Consider the following 18,734-nt stretch of genomic DNA (forward strand, 5'->3'; position numbering starts at 1 on the left):
TCAGGAAAACAGAATGGCCCTGTGTTTGCGAAGAAGCGGGAAGTCTACACTTGAGTTTAGGGGTGGGACATTTGTTAGACTTAAAGTTTTGACACAGTATTTTTAAATTGTGCATCAATAAAGTTGAATTTTTTTAAAGAAGAAAAATGTCTGTACGCAGCCAATTACCAGTGCTCAACACTTTGTACATTTAGGAAAACAATTACACCCAGTACTTCCCCATGGCTCAAGAGAGTCTACAATTTCAAACGAAAATCATTCATAGTAAAACTCCAGCAGCAGTGGCGTAGGAGGTTAAGAGCTCGTGTATCTAATCTGGAGGAACCGGGTTTGATTCCCAGCTCTGCTGCCTGAGCTGTGGAGGCTTATCTGGGGAATTCAGATTAGCCTGTGCACTCCCATACACGCCAGCTGGGTGACCTTGGGCTAGTCACAGCTTCTCAGAGCTCTCTCAGCCCCACCTACCTCACAGGGTGTTTGTTGTGAGGGGGGAAGGGCAAGGAGATTGTAAGCCCCTTTGAGTCTCCTGCAGGAGAGAAAGGGGGGATATAAATCCAAACTCTTCTTCTTCTTCAAATAACCCCCTCGCCTCATTGAAAGATCTAGCAAATAAAGCTGTCATACATTGTCTCATGTATTTATCTGAAGACAACAGCCCCTCACCTTCCTAGAAATCTTTTTCCACAGGATGGGTGTTATGGTGGAAAAAGTGGAAGCTCTGGTCAGTTCCAGATAGGGTACCACAGAGGTGTCCAACTCTGGCGCTTCAGATGTTAATGGACTACAATTCCCATCAGCCACTGCTGGAATGACCAATTGGCCATGTCAGCAGGGGCTGATGGGAATTGTAGTCCACGATAATCTGAAGCACCAGAGTTGGACACCCCCAGACTAGCATGATCACTGCAGGTGGTACATGGGGACATATGAGAAAATATGATTTTTTTAGATCATAGAATCATAGAGTTGGAGCAGCACACATGTTTGACCCTGCGAGGTAGGTTAGGCCGAGAGTATATGATTGGGTTGCCACCTTCCTTGGCAGGTGTTTCCCTGGTCTTAGTCTGGCTCTCAAACCACTGTAGCATAAGAACATAAGAACAAGCCAGCTGGATCAGACCAGAGTGCATGTAGTCCAGCTCTCTGCTACTCGCAGTGGCCCACCAGGTGCCTTTCGGAGCTCACATGCAGGATGTGAGAGCAATGGCCTTCTGCGGCTTTTGCTCCCGAGCACCTGGTCTGTTAAGGCATTTGCAATCTCAGATCAAAGAGGATGAAGATACTGGCTCTCATTCTTATGCTGATTCCTGGTTTGTTTTGCTTTCTCCTCTGGCCCCATCCAGGAACTTCTGAAGATTCATCGGTGCTTCCTAGTGGATCTGAAGAATGCTTTGTCTTTTACCAACTCCCAGAACTTGTATCAGGTGTTCATCAAGTACAAAGAAAAGTGAGTTTCTCTGTTGCATCTTTTTGCATAGTGCTCTGGATGTCCAGATGTTGGAGCCCGTCTCCTACAGATGTGTGAATCTATAGCCTTGTCTGGGCAAACAGGAATCTCAGGCTCTTGATTGCACACATAAAACTGAAACATGTGCATCCTCTTTGTCCTAGCCAGCATGGTGTAGTGGTTAAGAGCAGATGCACTCTAATCTGGAGAACTGGGTTTGATTCCCCACGCTGCCACTTGAGTTGTGAGGGCTTATCTGGTGAACCAGATTAGTTTGTGCACGCCAACACATGCCAGCTGGGTGACCTTGGGCTAGTCACAGTTCTCTTAAAGCTCTCTCAGCCCCACCCATTTCACAAGGTGTCTGTTGTGGGCAGGGGGAGGGAAAGGAGATTGTAAGCCCCTTTGAGTCTCCTTACGGGAAAGAAAGGGCGATAATAAATCCAAACTACTCCTCCTCTTCTTCTTCTTCTTCTTCTTCTTCTTCTTCTTCTTCTTCTTCTTCTTCTTCTTCTTCTTCTTCTTCTTCTTCTTCTTCTTCTTCTTCTTCTTCTTCTTCTTCTTCTCCTTCTCCTTCTCCTCCTCCTCCTTCTCCTCCTCCTCCTCCTCCTCCTCCTCCTTCTCCTCCTCCTTCTCCTTTTTCTCCTTCTCCTTCTTCTACTAATGCTGTAATATGGTCACCCATAATCAGGGATATGACCACTGAAAATGTTCAAAGATGTTCTTCATTTGACAAGGCAAGCCATGGCACAGAAATCAGATATATGTTCTAAGTCTTGGACATAAAAGCATTGGAACAGCCCTGCTGGATCAGACTAGTGGTTCATCTAGCCTAGCATCCTGTCTCATACCGCAGATAATCTGTACCTCTGTGGGGTCTCCAGCAGGGCATATAGGCTGAAATCTTCCCCTGATAAGAACCTCAGATCAGACTGGACTGCTGGATCCAGAAATGCTGGATCAGACCAGTGAGGATACATGTAATCCAGCATCCTGTCTCACACAGTGGCCAGCCAGTTGCTCCAGAAGTCTATAAACAGGGCATAGGTGTTACCCAAAATGTTGGAGTCTGCCCCCTTTCTCTCCTGTAGGAGAGATCAGGAGCAGAAGGAGGAGGTGGTGGTGTCAGGATGATGTTGGTTTGTGCTCTGTCCTTGAGTCTTTCCCACCTGTCAGCCCTAGCTCTCTGCCTAGGCTGGGGATTTTTGCTTACATGTTATCTCTGCTTGACTGTGTGAAACTATGCGCTGTTGAATTTTCATGTGGCGAGAAAGGGGTTTGCTATTGTGTTAAAACTACTATCAGAGTTCTGAGGCCCTCAGAACTCGCAACGCCTGTATTCGACTATGACTGCCAGTACAATAAAGAACTGAGAACGGTTACTTTTGCCTGGACTTTACTAGTTCATTACAGGAGTAGTAGTAGTAGTAGTTTGGATTTATATCCCCTCTTTCTCTTTTGTAGGAGACTCAAAGGGGCTTATAATCTCCTTGCCCTTCCCCCTCACAATAAACACCCTGCAAGGTGGGTGGGGCTGAGAGAGCTCCAAGAGAACTGTGATTAGCCCAAGGTCACCCAGCTGGCGTGTGTGGGAGTGCACAGGCTAATCTGAATTCCCCAGATAAGCTTCCACAGCTCAAGCGGCAGAGCTGGGAATCAAACCCGGTTCCTCCAGATTAGAATGCTCCCACTCTTAACCACTATGCCACTGCTGCTCCCAGAAAACCCACAACACATTAGGAAGAACTTCCTAACAATAAGGGCTGTTCAACAGTGGAATGCACTACCTCGGAGTGTGGTGGAGTCTTCTTCTTTGGAGGTTTTAAAAGAGAGGGGGGATGGCCACCTGTCAGGAGTGCTTTGATTGTGTGTCCCTGCATTGCAGGAGGTTGGACTTGATGGCCCTTGGGGTCTCTGCCAACTCTCTGATTCTATGAGGATGCCCTCCAGTTCTAGTATTTTGGGAAAGAGTGAAAAAGTTCTCCTGACACTCTTTCTATGCTGTGGAATGTAGGACAATGCCTTGGGGCATAACTACATGATATGCTGAACATGTGCTGGGTCACAGATGTGTGACCGGACTCTAGGTCAGTGATGGCGAACCTTCTTGAGACCGAGTGCCCAAATTGCGACCCAAAACCCACTTATTTATCGCAATTTAACCTGAATGCTGAGGTTTTAGTTTAGAAAAAACGGTCGGCTCCAAGACATGCGTTACTTGGGAGTAAGCTTGGTGGTAGTTGGTGGCTTTGCTTTGAAGCAACCGTGCAACTCTTCCAATGGGTGAATCACAACCCTAGGAGGGTTTACTCAGAAGCAAGCCCCATTGCCAGCAACCGAGCTTACTCCCAGGTAAAGGATTGTGCTTTTAGAAGAAGAAGAAGAAGAAGAAGAAGAAGAAGAAGAAGAAGAAGAGGAGGAGGAGGAGGAGGAGGAGGAGGAGGAGGAGGAGGAGTTTGGATTTATATCCCCCCTTTCTCTCCTAATCGAGCCCAGCAACCCAGGCCAGCCTAGATATGTGGGGGGGGGCACTCTGTTTGCACGTGCCCACAGAGAGGGCTCTGAGTGCCACCTCTGGCACCCGTGCCATAGGTTCGCCACCACTGCTCTAGGTCAAGCGTGCACCTGGGGAAATCACCTTTAAAAGCACTTGGCAATCTAAGGGGGAGGAGGGCCTGATTTTCTCCCATCCCATTTTGCCAGTGGATGGTGAATGCTTTTAGCCCTTTTTCCTGGCTTCGTGTGCCCGGGGCGAAAACCCACCCACATCCATGTCCAAAGCAGTTGAGTAGCTACCACAGGGAACTGAATTGGAGTTGCCAACTCTGAAAGAGGGAATTCCTGGATCTTTGGGGGCGGAGCCTGGATGGGAGGATGGGGCTTGAGGAGGGAGCTCAGCAGTAGGGAGGGAGAGAAATGGGACTGTGGCGAAACGGGCTTGCTTTTGGCTGGCAGGCCCTATTTCACACTTGGGGGGGGGGTTGGAGAAGGAGAGGATGAAAGAAAAAGGAAACAGAAGGGGGGGGGAAGGAGCCATTTCTCCACAGGGACATTTCGCCCTACCTTGCTGCACTGAGCAAACAAGCCCTTTTTACGGTGAGCTCCCCAAACATACATCTGACTGTGATTCCAGTTGCATACCCATCACCCAACATTTGCAGAGCTTGATGTGTAGCTTGGCCACTAGGCCTCAGTTTCTGTCCACTCTAAGTCTCCACTTACAGCAACTTCCTCATCCTCCCCTATAGGTTCTTGCTGTATGGACGGTACTGCAGCCAGGTGGAAGCAGCCTCAAAGCACCTCGACCAGGTGACCAGTGCCAGTGTGGACGTGCGCATGAAGCTGGAGGTGAGGGATGCTTGGTTCTGTCATTGGCCTACTGACCAGCTCCTGTCTGCTACTGCTCCTCTCTGAAGAGCCTTGTAGCGGAGATGGCTTTTGTCGTGGTGCTGGAAAGTGCCGTCTCCACCAACTCGCGGCAGTCCCACATGGGGCTTTCAAAGCAAGGGATGAACAGAGGTGATTTGCCATTGCCTGCGCCATCAAGTGTGGCGGCATTATCGGCTCCAGCCGGCGCTGGAGACTAAAACCCTCCGGCTGCTCTGAAAGGAGCCCCGCTTACTCGTGTGTAAGCGTGCAGCACTCACTATTTACTTTCCCCACAGCTCTGAGGCTTAAGCAATCTTTGGAGCATTGCCCTTTTAAGAAATCATAGAGACAGGCTGCCCGAGCGGCAGCTTCCCTGAAGCCACGCCTCAGAGCCTGCAGGCAAGGGGGATGACAGCGGTAGCAGCGGCGGTGGGTGGGTGGGCAAGGGGGGCCCGGAGCCTGCTGGGCACCCCACAGATGTGCGCCCGGTGACATGGGTGGCCCCATGTCTCCATAGGCCTCTGCCTGCCTCTGCATAATGACCCTGGACTTTGGTGATGGTCTCCCATCCAAGTAGCAGGACCAACTCTGCTTAGCTTCTGACATCTGATGAGGTTGGGCTATCCAAGTCAGCCTTCATTTTAGGCCTGTTCTATTTCAGTGAAAATACAATCTTAAATTTTTTAAACCAAACCCTGTTGTGCCCATCACTGCATGTTACATCACACAAAGTATAGTGAATTCTTTGAAACAGTATTAAAATGCAGGATTGTAACTCACTCCAGCTTCTAACAGAAACCTTACTCAGGCATGCTCAGTCTGATTGTGTGTACACATGAATACTTAGGTTGCCCGCCCTGGGTCAGGACATTTCTGGAGATTTGGGAGTGATGATGGAGGAGGGAGCAAAGCAGGGTATAATGCCATACGCAGAGGTGGGATCCAGCAGGTTCTCACAGGTTCCCACGAGTAGGTTACTAATTATTTGTGTGTGCCGAGAGGGGGTTACTAATTGGTGATTTTGCCACGTGATTTTTGCCTTAGTTACTCCCCCTCCTCTCAGCAGTAGCGTGCAGAACTTGAAGCAGTCTAGCAGGAGGTGCACCGGCGTGCATGGCAGCCTGCGCCTGCGTGCATTCGTTTCCTGCCCAAGGACTGGCGCAGCGGCTGCGTCCTTGCCACAGCTCCGCCCAGGAATGCCCCGCCCCGGAATGCCTGACCACACCCCCGTCGTGCCCCACCTAGCCCCATTGGCGCTACGCCACAGTTTGAATCCCACCACCATGGGAACCTGTTACTAAAAACTTTGGATCCCACCACTGGCCATATGGTACACCCTTCGACAGAGGCCTTTTCTCCAGGGGAACTCATCTTTGTAGTTTAGGAAGCAGTTGTAATTCTGGGACATCTCAAAGCTCCACTTGGGAGTTTGGCAAATCTGGGAATACCTCAGTGTGCCCAAGAACCTGGCAAATAGATTAAAATTGTACAATCCCCATATTCCACTCAGAAAAGTCAATGTTGCAATGACAATCAGATCCAGTTGTTAGAACATAGCATTTGAACACGCTACTGCAAGCTGTTTGTTATTCATGTAATTCAAAGTTGCCTCTTAAAAATGGTGGGGGGGACAGGACTCCAGAGTTAAAGGCAAATGCTGACTAATCATTGGCCAATTATGGACAGGGGAACTCACTTCCTCTCTGCCCTGCCTCTGCCCTGTATCAAGCGGGGAAAGCTGAGAGCAAGGGCAGTAGGTGCACAGAAACTTCATTGTATATTGGTGCAAGGAAGTTTGCCGTATGCCACTTCTGCTCCCCGTGCGCGATAACTTCCTTGTACATCAGTACAAGGAATTTTGCCGCGCTGGGGTTCAGTTGCCAATGCACCGTGGAGGCCTCCTGCACGTTGTTTGTTGAGCTGGCTACCGGCTAACAATTTGAAACTATCAGCTGATATGCCACCATTTGTATCTCCATGCAAATTATCTCCTTTGCCTTCAACCGCTGAGCAGAAAGTTTCCTCTGTGCACAAGCTGTAGGGATGCCAACTCCACATTGGGAAATTCCTGGAGATTTGCTGCCTGTCATATGCAGATACACCTGGAGATCTTTGAGCCTCACGTGGAGGTTGGCCTCCTGATCAGAAGGGGAGGTAGTGTCTGGTCTCGGACCTTAAGCCAATAAACAGACTCTGGATTCTTGGTCAGTAGCATTTATTGAAAGGCGAGGAGGTACCCAACTTGAGAAAGCCAATTCTGCCTGACCTGGTTTTCCGAGGTTCCTTTATTCTCGTCCAGTCCCCCCTCCTGCTTTCCCAGAGAAAGTGTGAAAGAGAGTTGTTTGAAGGATTGATACAGCTACCTTCCTTGCCCGCCCCCCCCCCTCAGTTCAACAGGCACATCCTGTTTCTCTGAGGCAGAGAGGCTCCTCGGGGTCATTTGCCTAGTTATCTACAATTGGTGTCAAAGCTATAAACATCAAGGAGGAAAGGAAAGGAAGGAAAGAGAAGAAGAAGAAGAAGAGTTTGGATTTATATCCCCCCCCTTTCTCTCCTGTAGGTGACTCAAAGGGGCTTACAATCTCCTTGCCCTTCCCCCCTCAAAACAAACACCCTGTGAGGTAGGTGGGGCTGAGAGAGCTCCGAAGAGCTGTGACTAGCCCAAGGTCACCCAGCTGGCATGTGTGGGAGTGTACAGGCTAATCTGAATTCCCCAGATAAGCCTCCACAGCTCAGGCAGCAGAGCTGGGAATCAAACCCGGTTCCTCCAGATTAGATACACGAGCTCTTAACCTCCTACGCCACTGCTGAGGTGAGAAGACTTTTGAAAATCACACCTGGAAGAAGAAGAAGAGTTTGGATTTATATCCCCCCCTTTCACTCCTGTAAGAAGACTCAAAGGGGCTGACAATCTCCATTCCCTTCCCCTGCCCATGAGGTTGGTGGGACTGAGAGAGCTCCCAAGGACTGTGACTAGCCCAAGGTCACCCAGCTGGCGTGTGTTGGAGTGCACAAGCCAACCTAGTTCCCCGAATAAGCCTCCGCAGCTCAGGAGGCAGAGCGGGGAATCAAACCCGGTTCTTCCAGATTAGATACACGCCACTGCATATCAATTAGGTTACATATCAGTCAGGTTACACATGAATCTAGTTACATCGAGGTCTACGATACCTCTGTTCCCGACAGGTAGCCATCACAACAACTCTCAAGGGAGGCACTCACTCTTGTGGCTTCACCCCCAACCCCATCCAGGTCCTAACCGCCCAGTTCTGCTTTGGTTTCTCCCTTTCAGGAATGTTCCCAGCGAGCCAACAACGGCCGCTTCAGCCTGCGTGACCTGCTCATGGTACCTATGCAGAGGGTGCTGAAATACCACTTGCTGCTGCAGGTATCCATCATCTTGCCATTCGGAGAAGGGTGGGCAGAACGTGCCCCTGAAGACATAAGACAGGGTTCCCGTGTGCAGCTCTCGTTCACTTCAGTTCTGTTCACACTGGGGAAATTCCCCTTCCATTGCCTGGCTGAGAGGAGCCTTTTTCTCTGCAGGCAAGAGTGGCAAAGAGGAAGCAAAGGAGGAAGAAAGCTGGGGAGACTGAGCCTTCCCTATATGTGTGGTTTTTCTCTTCCCCCTGTAGACCACAAGTCTCCTCCAACGTCCCTTCCTCTTTTTGTTGACGGAATAAGAATTCCGCATTTGACGCAGCAGTTCTTTCTGGCAACAAATGTCGCCTGCGTTCTGATTGTGGGTCACAGTGGTGGTGCTGAGCCAGCCGTATTAGCAAACTGGAGCCCACCCCCCACCCCGGGGCGTAGCTGCCCCAGACTATGTATTTTTTACCCTTTAAAAATGTATAGTTTTATGGTAGTTTTATGGAATTTTATTTAGTGATGTTGTAGTATGTTATTGTACACCACCCAGAGCCCTCCAGGGGTGGGCGGTATATCAAGTGGAACAAACAAACAAATAAATAAACTGCCCCAAAATGGCTACTTGAGCAGGTCACATGGGACACGTTGGGTGGTCCGCACCCCCCCCCCCACACACACAACTGGGCCTTGCCCCCAAACTCCAGTGGAGCTAATGGGGGGAGCCAACAATATAAAGGCAGAGCTGGTCACTCTGACTGCACAGTTCGAGTGGTACTCAGGGCTCGAGTTCCCTTGCACCCCTCCCTAGTTACACCATTTGAGACCACAGCCCCAGAATAAAGCGATCTGTAGTTTAGAACTGTAGACTTTAATGGGTGACCAAAGCATAATGTAGCATAGACAATTTCTGAGAAAACATAGCACAAACTAGAACGTGAATCCCTGCTGCCCTGAGCCCGCCCCTTGCCGGGCCCAAGGTGCTGCAGCTGCAACAAGATAACAAAAGGAAGAATACCACTATTCATATACAAAGTTGTAAACACAAAAGGTAGGAGCCTTGCCACACCTCGGAGGGCCGTGGCCCCATCTGACTATCAGTCTGCTGCAGGAAGGGAGGGGAGGGGGACGAGCTGGTGCCTGGCCAAGGGTGGAGGGGGTGAATCCCTGCCAGGAACAAGCCCATCCTGACACACCTCTGCCCCCCCCCCATGCAAAAGTTGGCTTATTTCTCTCTATTGCCTCCCCCTCCCCTAGGAGCTGATCAAATACACGACGGAGCCAATTGAGAAAGAGAACCTCCGGCAAGCACTGGACGACATGCGGGTGAGAGGGACCAGCCGGGACCAGGCGGACAACCGGTTTTTCCATACCTTGAAACTGTTTGGGGCTGATTCACCCCTTACAAAGTCCACATGATTGCAAGCAGAGGCGGAGCTTCCATGGGGCCGCCTGAGGACAAACGCCCCAGGCGGCCACTGTTCGTGTCACGTGGTGGGCAGAAAATCGCCTCCTCCTTCCCCCCTGGACCCGGCCCTGCCAGGCTGCTAGTTCAGCTGGCGGAGCAGCCTAGCAGGGCGGGGCCGAGGAGCAGCCTGGCAGGGTGGCTACAGGGCGCCCCTCGGCCCAGACCCTCCCCACCACACTGCCCAGGACCGCCGCCTGGTAAGTGGGGCGCAAGGGTGGGAAGACCATGGGGGGGGGACGAGCGCCCAGAGCAAGTTTTGCACCAGACGCCATTATCCCTCCCTATGCCTCTGGTTTCAACGAGGAGGATTTTGGATCAGACATGCCCCTGTGGCAATATGCTGGTAACTGAATTCCCAGGCATGCGGAGGCCTGGTTTAGAAAGGAGGACTTAGGCCTGCCCCTCTGTTCCATTTTCGAAACCTGAAATGGTTCCTGGGAGCTGCTGTTTGTCCTGTTGGGGGAATTCACATGTTCTCACTTGAAAAGGAGAGTGGGAGAGATAAAATTTGACTGTGGCTAGTGTACCATGGCTTCCTGTGCCATGGATTTATCATGGGCAAACAATCCAAACACTAAATTACTCACTTTCAAACACTCTTATGAAGAAGAAGATTTTGGATTACAACCCCCCTTCTCTACTGTAAGGAGATTCAGAGGGGCTTACAGACTAATTTCCCTTCCTCTCCCCACAACAGACACCTTGTGAGGCAGGTGGGGCTCAGAGAGTTCACAGAGAACTGTGACTGGCCCAAGGTCACCCAACAAGAATGTAGGAGTGGAGAAACAAATCTGGTGCACAGATAAGAGTCCGCCACTCATTTGGAAGAGTGGGGAATCAAACCTGGCTCTCCAGATTAAGGTCCACCTGCTCTTAACCACTATACACTGCTGGCTCTCTGCAGCTTAATCCAAGCTCATACCTCCGATGTTTGGCAATTGTGCTAGTGCTCCTTGGTTCTTCTCATAATGAAAAAAGGATTTCATTCATTTCTGTGTGCCAGGATTTGGCTCAGTGTGTGAACGAAGTCAAGAGAGACAACGAAACACTGAAACAGATCACGAATTTCCAGCTGTCCATAGAGAATTTGGTGAGTTATTTGGGAATAGAAGCATTTTAATCTTTGGGGAGGGGGATGTAATTTTCTTTGCTGTTTGGATTCCTCTTAAGAATTATACATTTGTTGTGTGCTGCCTTGCCTACCTCCACCCAGTTGTTGTCCAAGCAAAAGGTAAAGGGTGTAACTTGCGGGGGGGGGGGGCAGGGAGCCTCCTACTCACATTTTCTGAAACTTCAGCCTTTGCTTCTCACTGGAGGAATCCCGGAGGCTTCAAGCAGGCAAACTTAGCTAAATTCCGGGAACTCTGGATCCTGTGGCAAATTTCTATCAAATCCAGCCTGACCCCGAATCTGCCAGTTCCCCTCCATTGACTCTGTCACGCATTGAAACTATTTATCACAATCGCAATATTAATAATAAGACCAGTCCTTGTGGGTCAGACCAAACCTTTTCCAGCACCCTGTTCAGAATTACCAGCCTCCAGTTGGCATCTGGAGTTCTTCCAGCACCATTCTTCAAGCTATAGAGTTCAATTCCCCTGGAGGAAATAGGGATTTAGGAGGGTGGAGTCTTTGGTGTCACAGCCCTGCTGAGCTCCCTCCCCAAACCCCACCCTCCCATCCAGGCTCCGCCCCCAAAGATCCAGGAATTCCCCCTTTCAGAGTTGGCAACTCCAATTCTGTTCCCTGTGGTAGCTACTCAATTGCTCTGGACACGGATGTCTCATTTTAAACTGTTATTCAAGAGGGCTCTTCTACATAAGCAATAAGGCTGCCCTGTAGAAAATGATTCACAAAGTTACTTGGACTGAGATCTATACTATTGCTGTAAGTAGGATCCTTAACTATGCAGTTTTGCACCATTTTACATTTCCTGTTACTCAGAGGTGTATGGTGGAAAAATGGCGCCTGGAGACAGCCATTCTCCTGGCGGCCCCCCCACTATGCCAGGGGGCAGGGCTTGGGGGGTGGGGCCCCATCCCCAAAGCCCTGCCCTCAGGACTTGCCCCGCCCTCCTGGCTCCCAGCTGGCAGTCCTTTCTGCCCTCCCCTCTGGGGAAAGCAGAAGGAACTGAAAGGCTCCATCCTTGGCAACTTAGTTTTTATAAGCACAGAGGTGGGACTTGTGGGTGGGGCCCACCACCAAGGGGTGGAGCCCTGTCACCAAGCCCCGCCCCATGCTTATAAAAGCAAAGGGGCCAAGGATGGAGCCTTTCAGTTCCTTCTGCTTTCCCCAGAGGGGAGGGCAGAAGGGACTGCTGGCTGCTGGCTGGGAACTAAGAGCAGGGGGAGCCGAGGCTTGTGGGGGTGGTGTCCTCAGGCTTCCTTGGCCCCACCCACATCGATGATGATATGGGCAGGGCCCAGGCCGCTCGAGATGACAAGGAAGCAGAATGTCCTGGTCACGTGGGGGCCAATTTTGCGGGGGCCCCCCACGTGACCAGATAAGTGGCGCAAAGAGACAGAGGGTACCCCTGTCCCTAGGCAGATACGCCACTGCGGTTACTTCTTTGCTTCAATACTGTTTTTAGATTTCTGATTGGCTCTACAACCCAAAATCCTAATCATTAACTGTCCCCTTTTATTGATTGTATTGACTCACTGTATGTAATCCACTTTGAATCCCAGTGAAAAGGTCAGACTATAAATAGAAAATAAAAAATAAGACAATAGCAATTGAAGATAGACATCTTCTCCTCTATGCAATGGTCTCACCCGCTCTTCAGGTCAGTTGCCACAGTTCATTCCTGGGTGCGTGATGCTTTCCTGCCTCTTCTCCATTCAAATATTCCTCCATGGAGAGTTGCTTAGTGACATTCACTTGTGGGTTGTTCCTCTCTGGACTTAGGAAAGAAGAAGAAGAAGAGTTTGGATTTATATCCCCCCTTTCTCTCCTGCAGGAGACTCAAAAGGGGCTCACAATCTCCTTGCCCTTCCCCCCTCACAACAAACACCCTGTGAGGTAGGTGGGGCTGAGAGAGCTCCAAGAAGCTGTGACTAGCCCAAGGTCACCCAGCTGGCATGTGTGGGAGTGTACAGGCTAATCTGAACTCCCCAGATCAGCCTCCACAGCTCAGGCGGCAGAGCGGAGAATCAAACCCGGTTCCTCCAGATTAGATACACAAGCTCTTAACCTCCTATGCCACTGCTGCTCTTAGGGGCATATGGTGCCCGGGGCAGACTCCAAGTTTTCACACACACCCCAAAAATGGGCCCTCATGCCACCATCACCCCACTTACCTTTGCCAGCGGCGGGGCCTGGTGGGGCAAGGGGGGAAGGAGGACGGATGTGTGGGTGATTTTCCACCCCCATGTGACCACAACAGCGTTTGCCCTGGGTTCCTGTCCCCACCGCTCCCCATAGTAGCTATGCCACTGCAAAGGCCTCCTGAAAGCCTGCACTGAAAACTAGAGAGGTCCCTTTTCCTTCCCAAGGAGTTCTGAGGCCCTGGAGGCCAGCCCCTGGCCACTGGTCTGGCATTCGCCACTGGACAAGGATGGATTTGATTTCCTTTGACTGGATCCAGAGCTGATCTCCTGTAAGCAACACTGTCTCCCTTCTTCCTAGACCCAGTCCTTGGCTCACTTTGGGAAGCCGAAAATCGACGGAGAGATCAAGGTCGTGGGTGGAGAAAAGCGCTCCAAGATGGAGAGGTGAAACTTTGCAGACCTCATAGAGCTAGTAGGAATGAATGGAGGAAGGAGAGCGCTGATGCTGCGGTTACCAGCTCTCCAGTTGGAGTCAGGAGTTCTTACGGCACCATTCTTCAGGCTGCAGAGAAGAGTTCCTCTGGGGGAAATGGCTGCTTTGGAGGGTGGACTCCATGGAATCACATGCCTACTGAGATCCTTCTCCTCTCCAAACTCTGCCCTCCCCAGGCTCCAACCCTCCCCTCCCCCACAAAATCTTTAGGAATGTCCCTGAAGGCCTCCAGGTAGTTAACTAAATTACAGTTCTAAATATAAAAAGAGAACCCAGAGTTATATAGAGGTGTTCTATAAAAGCATAAGTTTTCAGTCACATGATGATTATTTTCCGAATATTTTTCCTCCAACACAAGCATCACAACACCTGCACGCTATAATAATTCTCTACTTATGTACTACCATTCTATTATATAAATTTCATTTCAGTGTTTCTTTAACACTGATGGATAATATGAGTCCTTGAATAGGTCTTTTATTGACCCAGCTTGTTAATTTCGCCATTGTTACATACTCCCATGATTTATTTTTGTTGTCATAAATTTAATATATTAGCAGAGTAGCATAAAAGAGACCAATACACAGTTGCTGTTTATATAAATGAATTTTACTATTAGGGAGGGTCATATGGAAAGAAAATAAGAACACCTTTCTATTCTGGTACTATACTTCATTACATGTTTTTTACCTCATGGTCACATCATGGCTATGACTTTATCACATGGCTTCACTGCTCAAACAAAGAAACGTACTTTACTTTATAACTTCTGTCTATATGTGATCACTTGCATGCAAGCAATGTCAGACTGACTGACCAATAGCTTAATCAATAGAGTAGGTCATAACACTGTGACCTCAGTAACTAATTAACATACACAAACCCTTTCATGTCTGAAGTGACAGACTTGCAAAAATACCAACAATTTTCCCAGTTCTCTACACTTGAGCATTCTTCCATTGTCCAATTTGTTGCAAGTACCGCTCTTGCTGCAGTTGTCAAATACTGAAATATTTCTTCAGGGTTTTTTTTGGTAATATGCTTAACAACATTGTCTTGGCCTCCACAAGCTAATTTTTAATTTTTTCTGTATTTCTGCATGTATCTTTTCCCAATATTTTTGCACTTTCTTACACATTCACCACTTCTGCAAATTTCCAGCATTTTCCTTTGTAGTGATTGTTTATTTTCTCAATATCTCTTGTTGGAGTAATACACCAACGGTAAAAGTCTTAGATTAGTTTTCTCTCAGTGTTTGACACACAGTGAATTTATTCCTTTTATCCATAAAGGTTCCCATTGTTATCTCTTTCCAAGTCTTTCCAGTGGCAGAGATGGCTGGTCTGAGTTCATAATGGAGGAGGTGTCAGAGACGTGTGCTTTCTCTAGCTCAGCATTTCTCATGTGCACCTTTTCTTCAGGTATGCTTTCCTCCTGGATAAGGCTCTCTTAATCTGCAAGCGGAAAGGAGATTCGTTTGAAATGAAGAAATTTGTTGACCTGCACAACTTCCAAGTCCGGGATGACCCTTCTGGTGAGAAAGACAACAAGAAGGTAACATTTCAATACTCCTTGTCCAAGGAGAAGTTTAGGAGGCCAGCAGGTATGAGGAATTCCCTCCTGGAATTAAGTCCAGGCCACTGCCTCCCCAGTCCCAGAAAAACAACAACCTGTTTTTGTGCCAGTCTTTTCCTAGGGAAGACTGCAGACAGAAGGCAGGGGAGGGGATGAATCACACTGAGTTCAGATTCTGATTGGTTATTCCCTCTTATTTCTTGGCAGTGGAGTCATATGTTTGTTCTTGTGGATTCTTACGGTCCTTCGGGCTATGAACTATACTTCAAGACACGGGAGCTGAAGAAGAAGTGGCTGGAACAGTTTGAAATGGCCCTGTAAGTCTCTTATGCCTTCGTTTGTTTGTGCTTAGAACCCTAGTCCTTGGGAACCAATCTATGTTTGGCAGATGTCAAATATTCCAGTCAGTGGAATATTTCCCTGATGGTTGAGTAATGCTACAGTTGTCATGTGAATGCTTTGGAGACAGACCAGGGATTTCGACCATGGTACCTGTTGCTGCCACAACCCCAACTGATTCCCAAGTATTTTTTGAAAGTCTGCAGGGCCAGGTGGAGTTCTTGTGCAGCAGGACCTCTTATTGGCCATTGGCAATTTGATTAGCTGTGCAGATTTCTAAAATCGTTGTTTTGTCAGCAACTGCTGCGCCAGCACAAGGATCTTCACTTTTGGCGTGACCCAAGGTAAACTGCGGCAGCCATTTTGCCGCTGACTGCCTCCTGTGGCAGCCATTTTGTGGCTCTGTTCACCACGCCGTGTCAGAATTTCAAAAGGGTCTGCCAGCTGAAAAAAACCTGTGGGGGCCCTGAGCTACACTGTACTATTCCCACTGAAAAATCCAAATGAGGAGATTTGGAAAAGCAGAGCATTTTGATGAGGCTGTGACTGTCAGCAATTTCCTCCCCAAAGGGTAGGACTTTGAGTTGAAGAGAGGGAACCAAACCGCAATAGGGCCAAGAAAGGTGTTACTAGATATATGGGGAAAATGGAGAGGTAAATGGATGCCCAGCACTCTGGACATGGCACCATTGGCAAGTGTGGCCAGAAAAGATGGGGAAAAAGTGATAAAAATATTGAAAAGACAAGGAATTCAAACTGTTGCAAATCTGATAAGAGAAGGAGGAGAAATTATGACATTACAAAATTTTATAGAGTTAGGAGGTAATGAGAACTGGTTGGTCTTGAGGGGCATTTGGGAAAGGATAAAGGTTTCACGAATAAGAGGAGAATGTATAATGGCTAAATGTTTTGAACTATATGAAAAATGTAAAGGGAAATTTTTGGGACATATATATAAATATATGGTTGATGACAAAGACTTTATGATAAGAACATTGAATCAAAAATGGGAGAAGGAAGGTTTTCTAGATACTGGGAAAACTGAAAATTTAATAGGAATTGGAATTGGAAAAATATAAATTGGAAATTGGAATATAAATTGGAAAAATATAAAGATTGAGAAATATGTGGCGTTGGAAAGAAAAGTGATATTGAAATGGTATAGAACACCAAAACAAATAGCATAGATGATTAAAGGACTTAGTCCTAAACGCTGGCACAGCGGAGACCAGGAGGCATATTATAGTCTTATGTGGACGGAATGTATAGAAGTGAAAATTTTTTGGACAACTGTAATGTTATATATCGAGAAACTGGTGAAGATTAATATTGGGATAAATAATGATTTAATGTTCATGGGTGTAATGGAGGATAGAAGGGTAGATAAAAAATATAGCTATATGTATAAAATAATGATCAAAGCAGCAAATGCAACAATAGCTTTAGCCTGGAAAGAAAAGAAAAAATGGACAATCCAGAAATGGTTGGAATATATCTGGGAACAAGTGACACTGGACATTTTCGATATAATAACAAAAAATAAACTGTGGCAAGATAAACAGAGCGAAGTTTTGAAGATATGGACAATATATGCGGACTGGATGAAAGAAGCTGGAGTCAATGAGGAGATATGGGAGAAGAGATTACAAATAATGAACTTACTGCTGTTTGATAAAATTATGAAGAAAATACAGGGGGGGAGGAGAAAAAGGGGAAAATGTATTGTTTGAAAACGAATGAAGAAGAATATTAATATAAAATGGAATATTCAAATGATACAATAAAAAAAATTAAAAAAAACCCACAACATGAGGAACTGTATTAAAGGGTCGCAGCATTAGGAAGGTTGAGAACCACTGCTCTATATATACCCTAGCAGCTGTTACAATAGAGTAGGCTCTTAAGCTTAGAAGGTGTGGGGCCAGGGCCGCTCTCTGGTCCTACACAGCTGAGTTAGTTTTAAGAAAAACTTAAAATTTGAAATAAAGCAAAAGACATCTGACATTAGAAAACAAACAGACAGTTTTTACTTTGCAGAATGTAGATAAGATTACAGAAGGTGACCTCTCCCGAGGGAGAGGCCCTGGTGCTCTCAAGCGAGAGACACGCCCAGTAGAGGAAGAGCCTTAGTTTTTGTAGATGCAAAGAGTACAGACGTCACACAATCCATCCCCTTACGTTCCACGTATTACAAGCATGTACCTTAAAAATCTTATTGGTCAGAATCTGTCTCCTGGTCACAGTAAGACAGCCTATATTTCTACGTATTCACATTCCTTCTGTAATTCAAACGGTACATGCTGTTAGCTTATGCCCTCTACGCATATGCAAAGGACAGTAATAAAGGTAGCTTGTGGTCTTCAAGAAAAACCCGTTTTGCTAGGTTTCTCCCAGAGAGAGAGCTATACCTCCAGGGCATGCAGGATTCCTTTGGATCATAAAACTTACTTTTCCCAGCATGAAATGTTTCTAACAATTCCCCAGTTTGAAATGTTAAAACATGGTTTACAAGAGTTATGCATACACTGATTCTAACACAATAGAATTATAGTAAAATACTAATACATGTGAATTACTCTCATTATCATTTCTCTGTGCTCATTTAACTATATAGAAAAACACTTTGTTGATTTAACTAATCACATTCATTTCTAACCCAAAAACCAAAGTTATAAAATGCATCTGTCTGCTGTCACGTAGGCCCTCAGTGCCAAGATGTCAAAGATGTTATCTTGCTTGCTTGCATAGTCACTAGCAAGCTTGTAACATTCCTTTGACCTGTTGCAAAACATGCAGGCTTTTGGTCACTTACACAGAAGCTCCCATTTTGATTCTTTGCTTCTTTGGTTCTATGACTTTCATGTTTCTTGATTAAATACCATTTTTATACGCATTCTGATCCGTTCCCACAAAGGTTACAATCCTAACAGAGTTCCCATTACCTGGAAGACTGGGTCAGTTTCCTGGGCAAGCACAGGGTCCCAAAATGGCTGCCCTCTCCAGAGCCCAGGCACATACTCTGCTTCCTTCAGTGGCCCAGCTAGAAGAGACCTCCCCTCTCTGCTCCCAGGGGTTTTATCAGTTCCCAGGTGCCCCCCCCTTTTTTTTTTTACCTGGATCAGTCTGGGTCAAAGTATCGTTTCCCCCTCGGTCAGGTAGTCCTTCCTGATATCCTTGTAGCATTTTTAAGTCCTCCAAATCTATGATACTTGCTCAGAGAAGGGGAGAAGGTGGGGAGGGGGGAGAAGGCAGGAGCCATTTCCTCACAGCATATGTTCCTTGTCGCTGAGCAGCATGGGTGCCATTCCCTTTGCCCACCGGCATTCCAGCCATTTAAACAAAATTAGGAATTGCTAGATCACCGCAGCCTTATCATCTTTTAATAATCGATTGCCAGGATCTTCTCAT

At 47.5% G+C, this 18,734-nt stretch overlaps 1 protein-coding gene across 1 annotated transcript in view; it reads left to right on the forward strand.

Moving 5' to 3' along the window:
- Positions 1-18,734, forward strand: part of VAV1 (vav guanine nucleotide exchange factor 1) — a 77,282-nt gene that overhangs the window by 9,778 nt on the left and 48,770 nt on the right. Inside the window, exons 3-10 of the mRNA XM_048487523.1 lie at positions 1,344-1,447; positions 4,696-4,795; positions 8,109-8,204; positions 9,440-9,508; positions 10,654-10,740; positions 13,278-13,363; positions 14,834-14,966; positions 15,195-15,304. Of these exons, the coding sequence (XP_048343480.1) occupies positions 1,344-1,447; positions 4,696-4,795; positions 8,109-8,204; positions 9,440-9,508; positions 10,654-10,740; positions 13,278-13,363; positions 14,834-14,966; positions 15,195-15,304 (785 nt within the window). The remainder of the gene's footprint in view (positions 1-1,343; positions 1,448-4,695; positions 4,796-8,108; positions 8,205-9,439; positions 9,509-10,653; positions 10,741-13,277; positions 13,364-14,833; positions 14,967-15,194; positions 15,305-18,734) is intronic.

This window comes from Sphaerodactylus townsendi, linkage group LG03 (assembly GCF_021028975.2).
Source record: "Sphaerodactylus townsendi isolate TG3544 linkage group LG03, MPM_Stown_v2.3, whole genome shotgun sequence".
Taxonomy (NCBI): domain Eukaryota; kingdom Metazoa; phylum Chordata; class Lepidosauria; order Squamata; family Sphaerodactylidae; genus Sphaerodactylus; species Sphaerodactylus townsendi.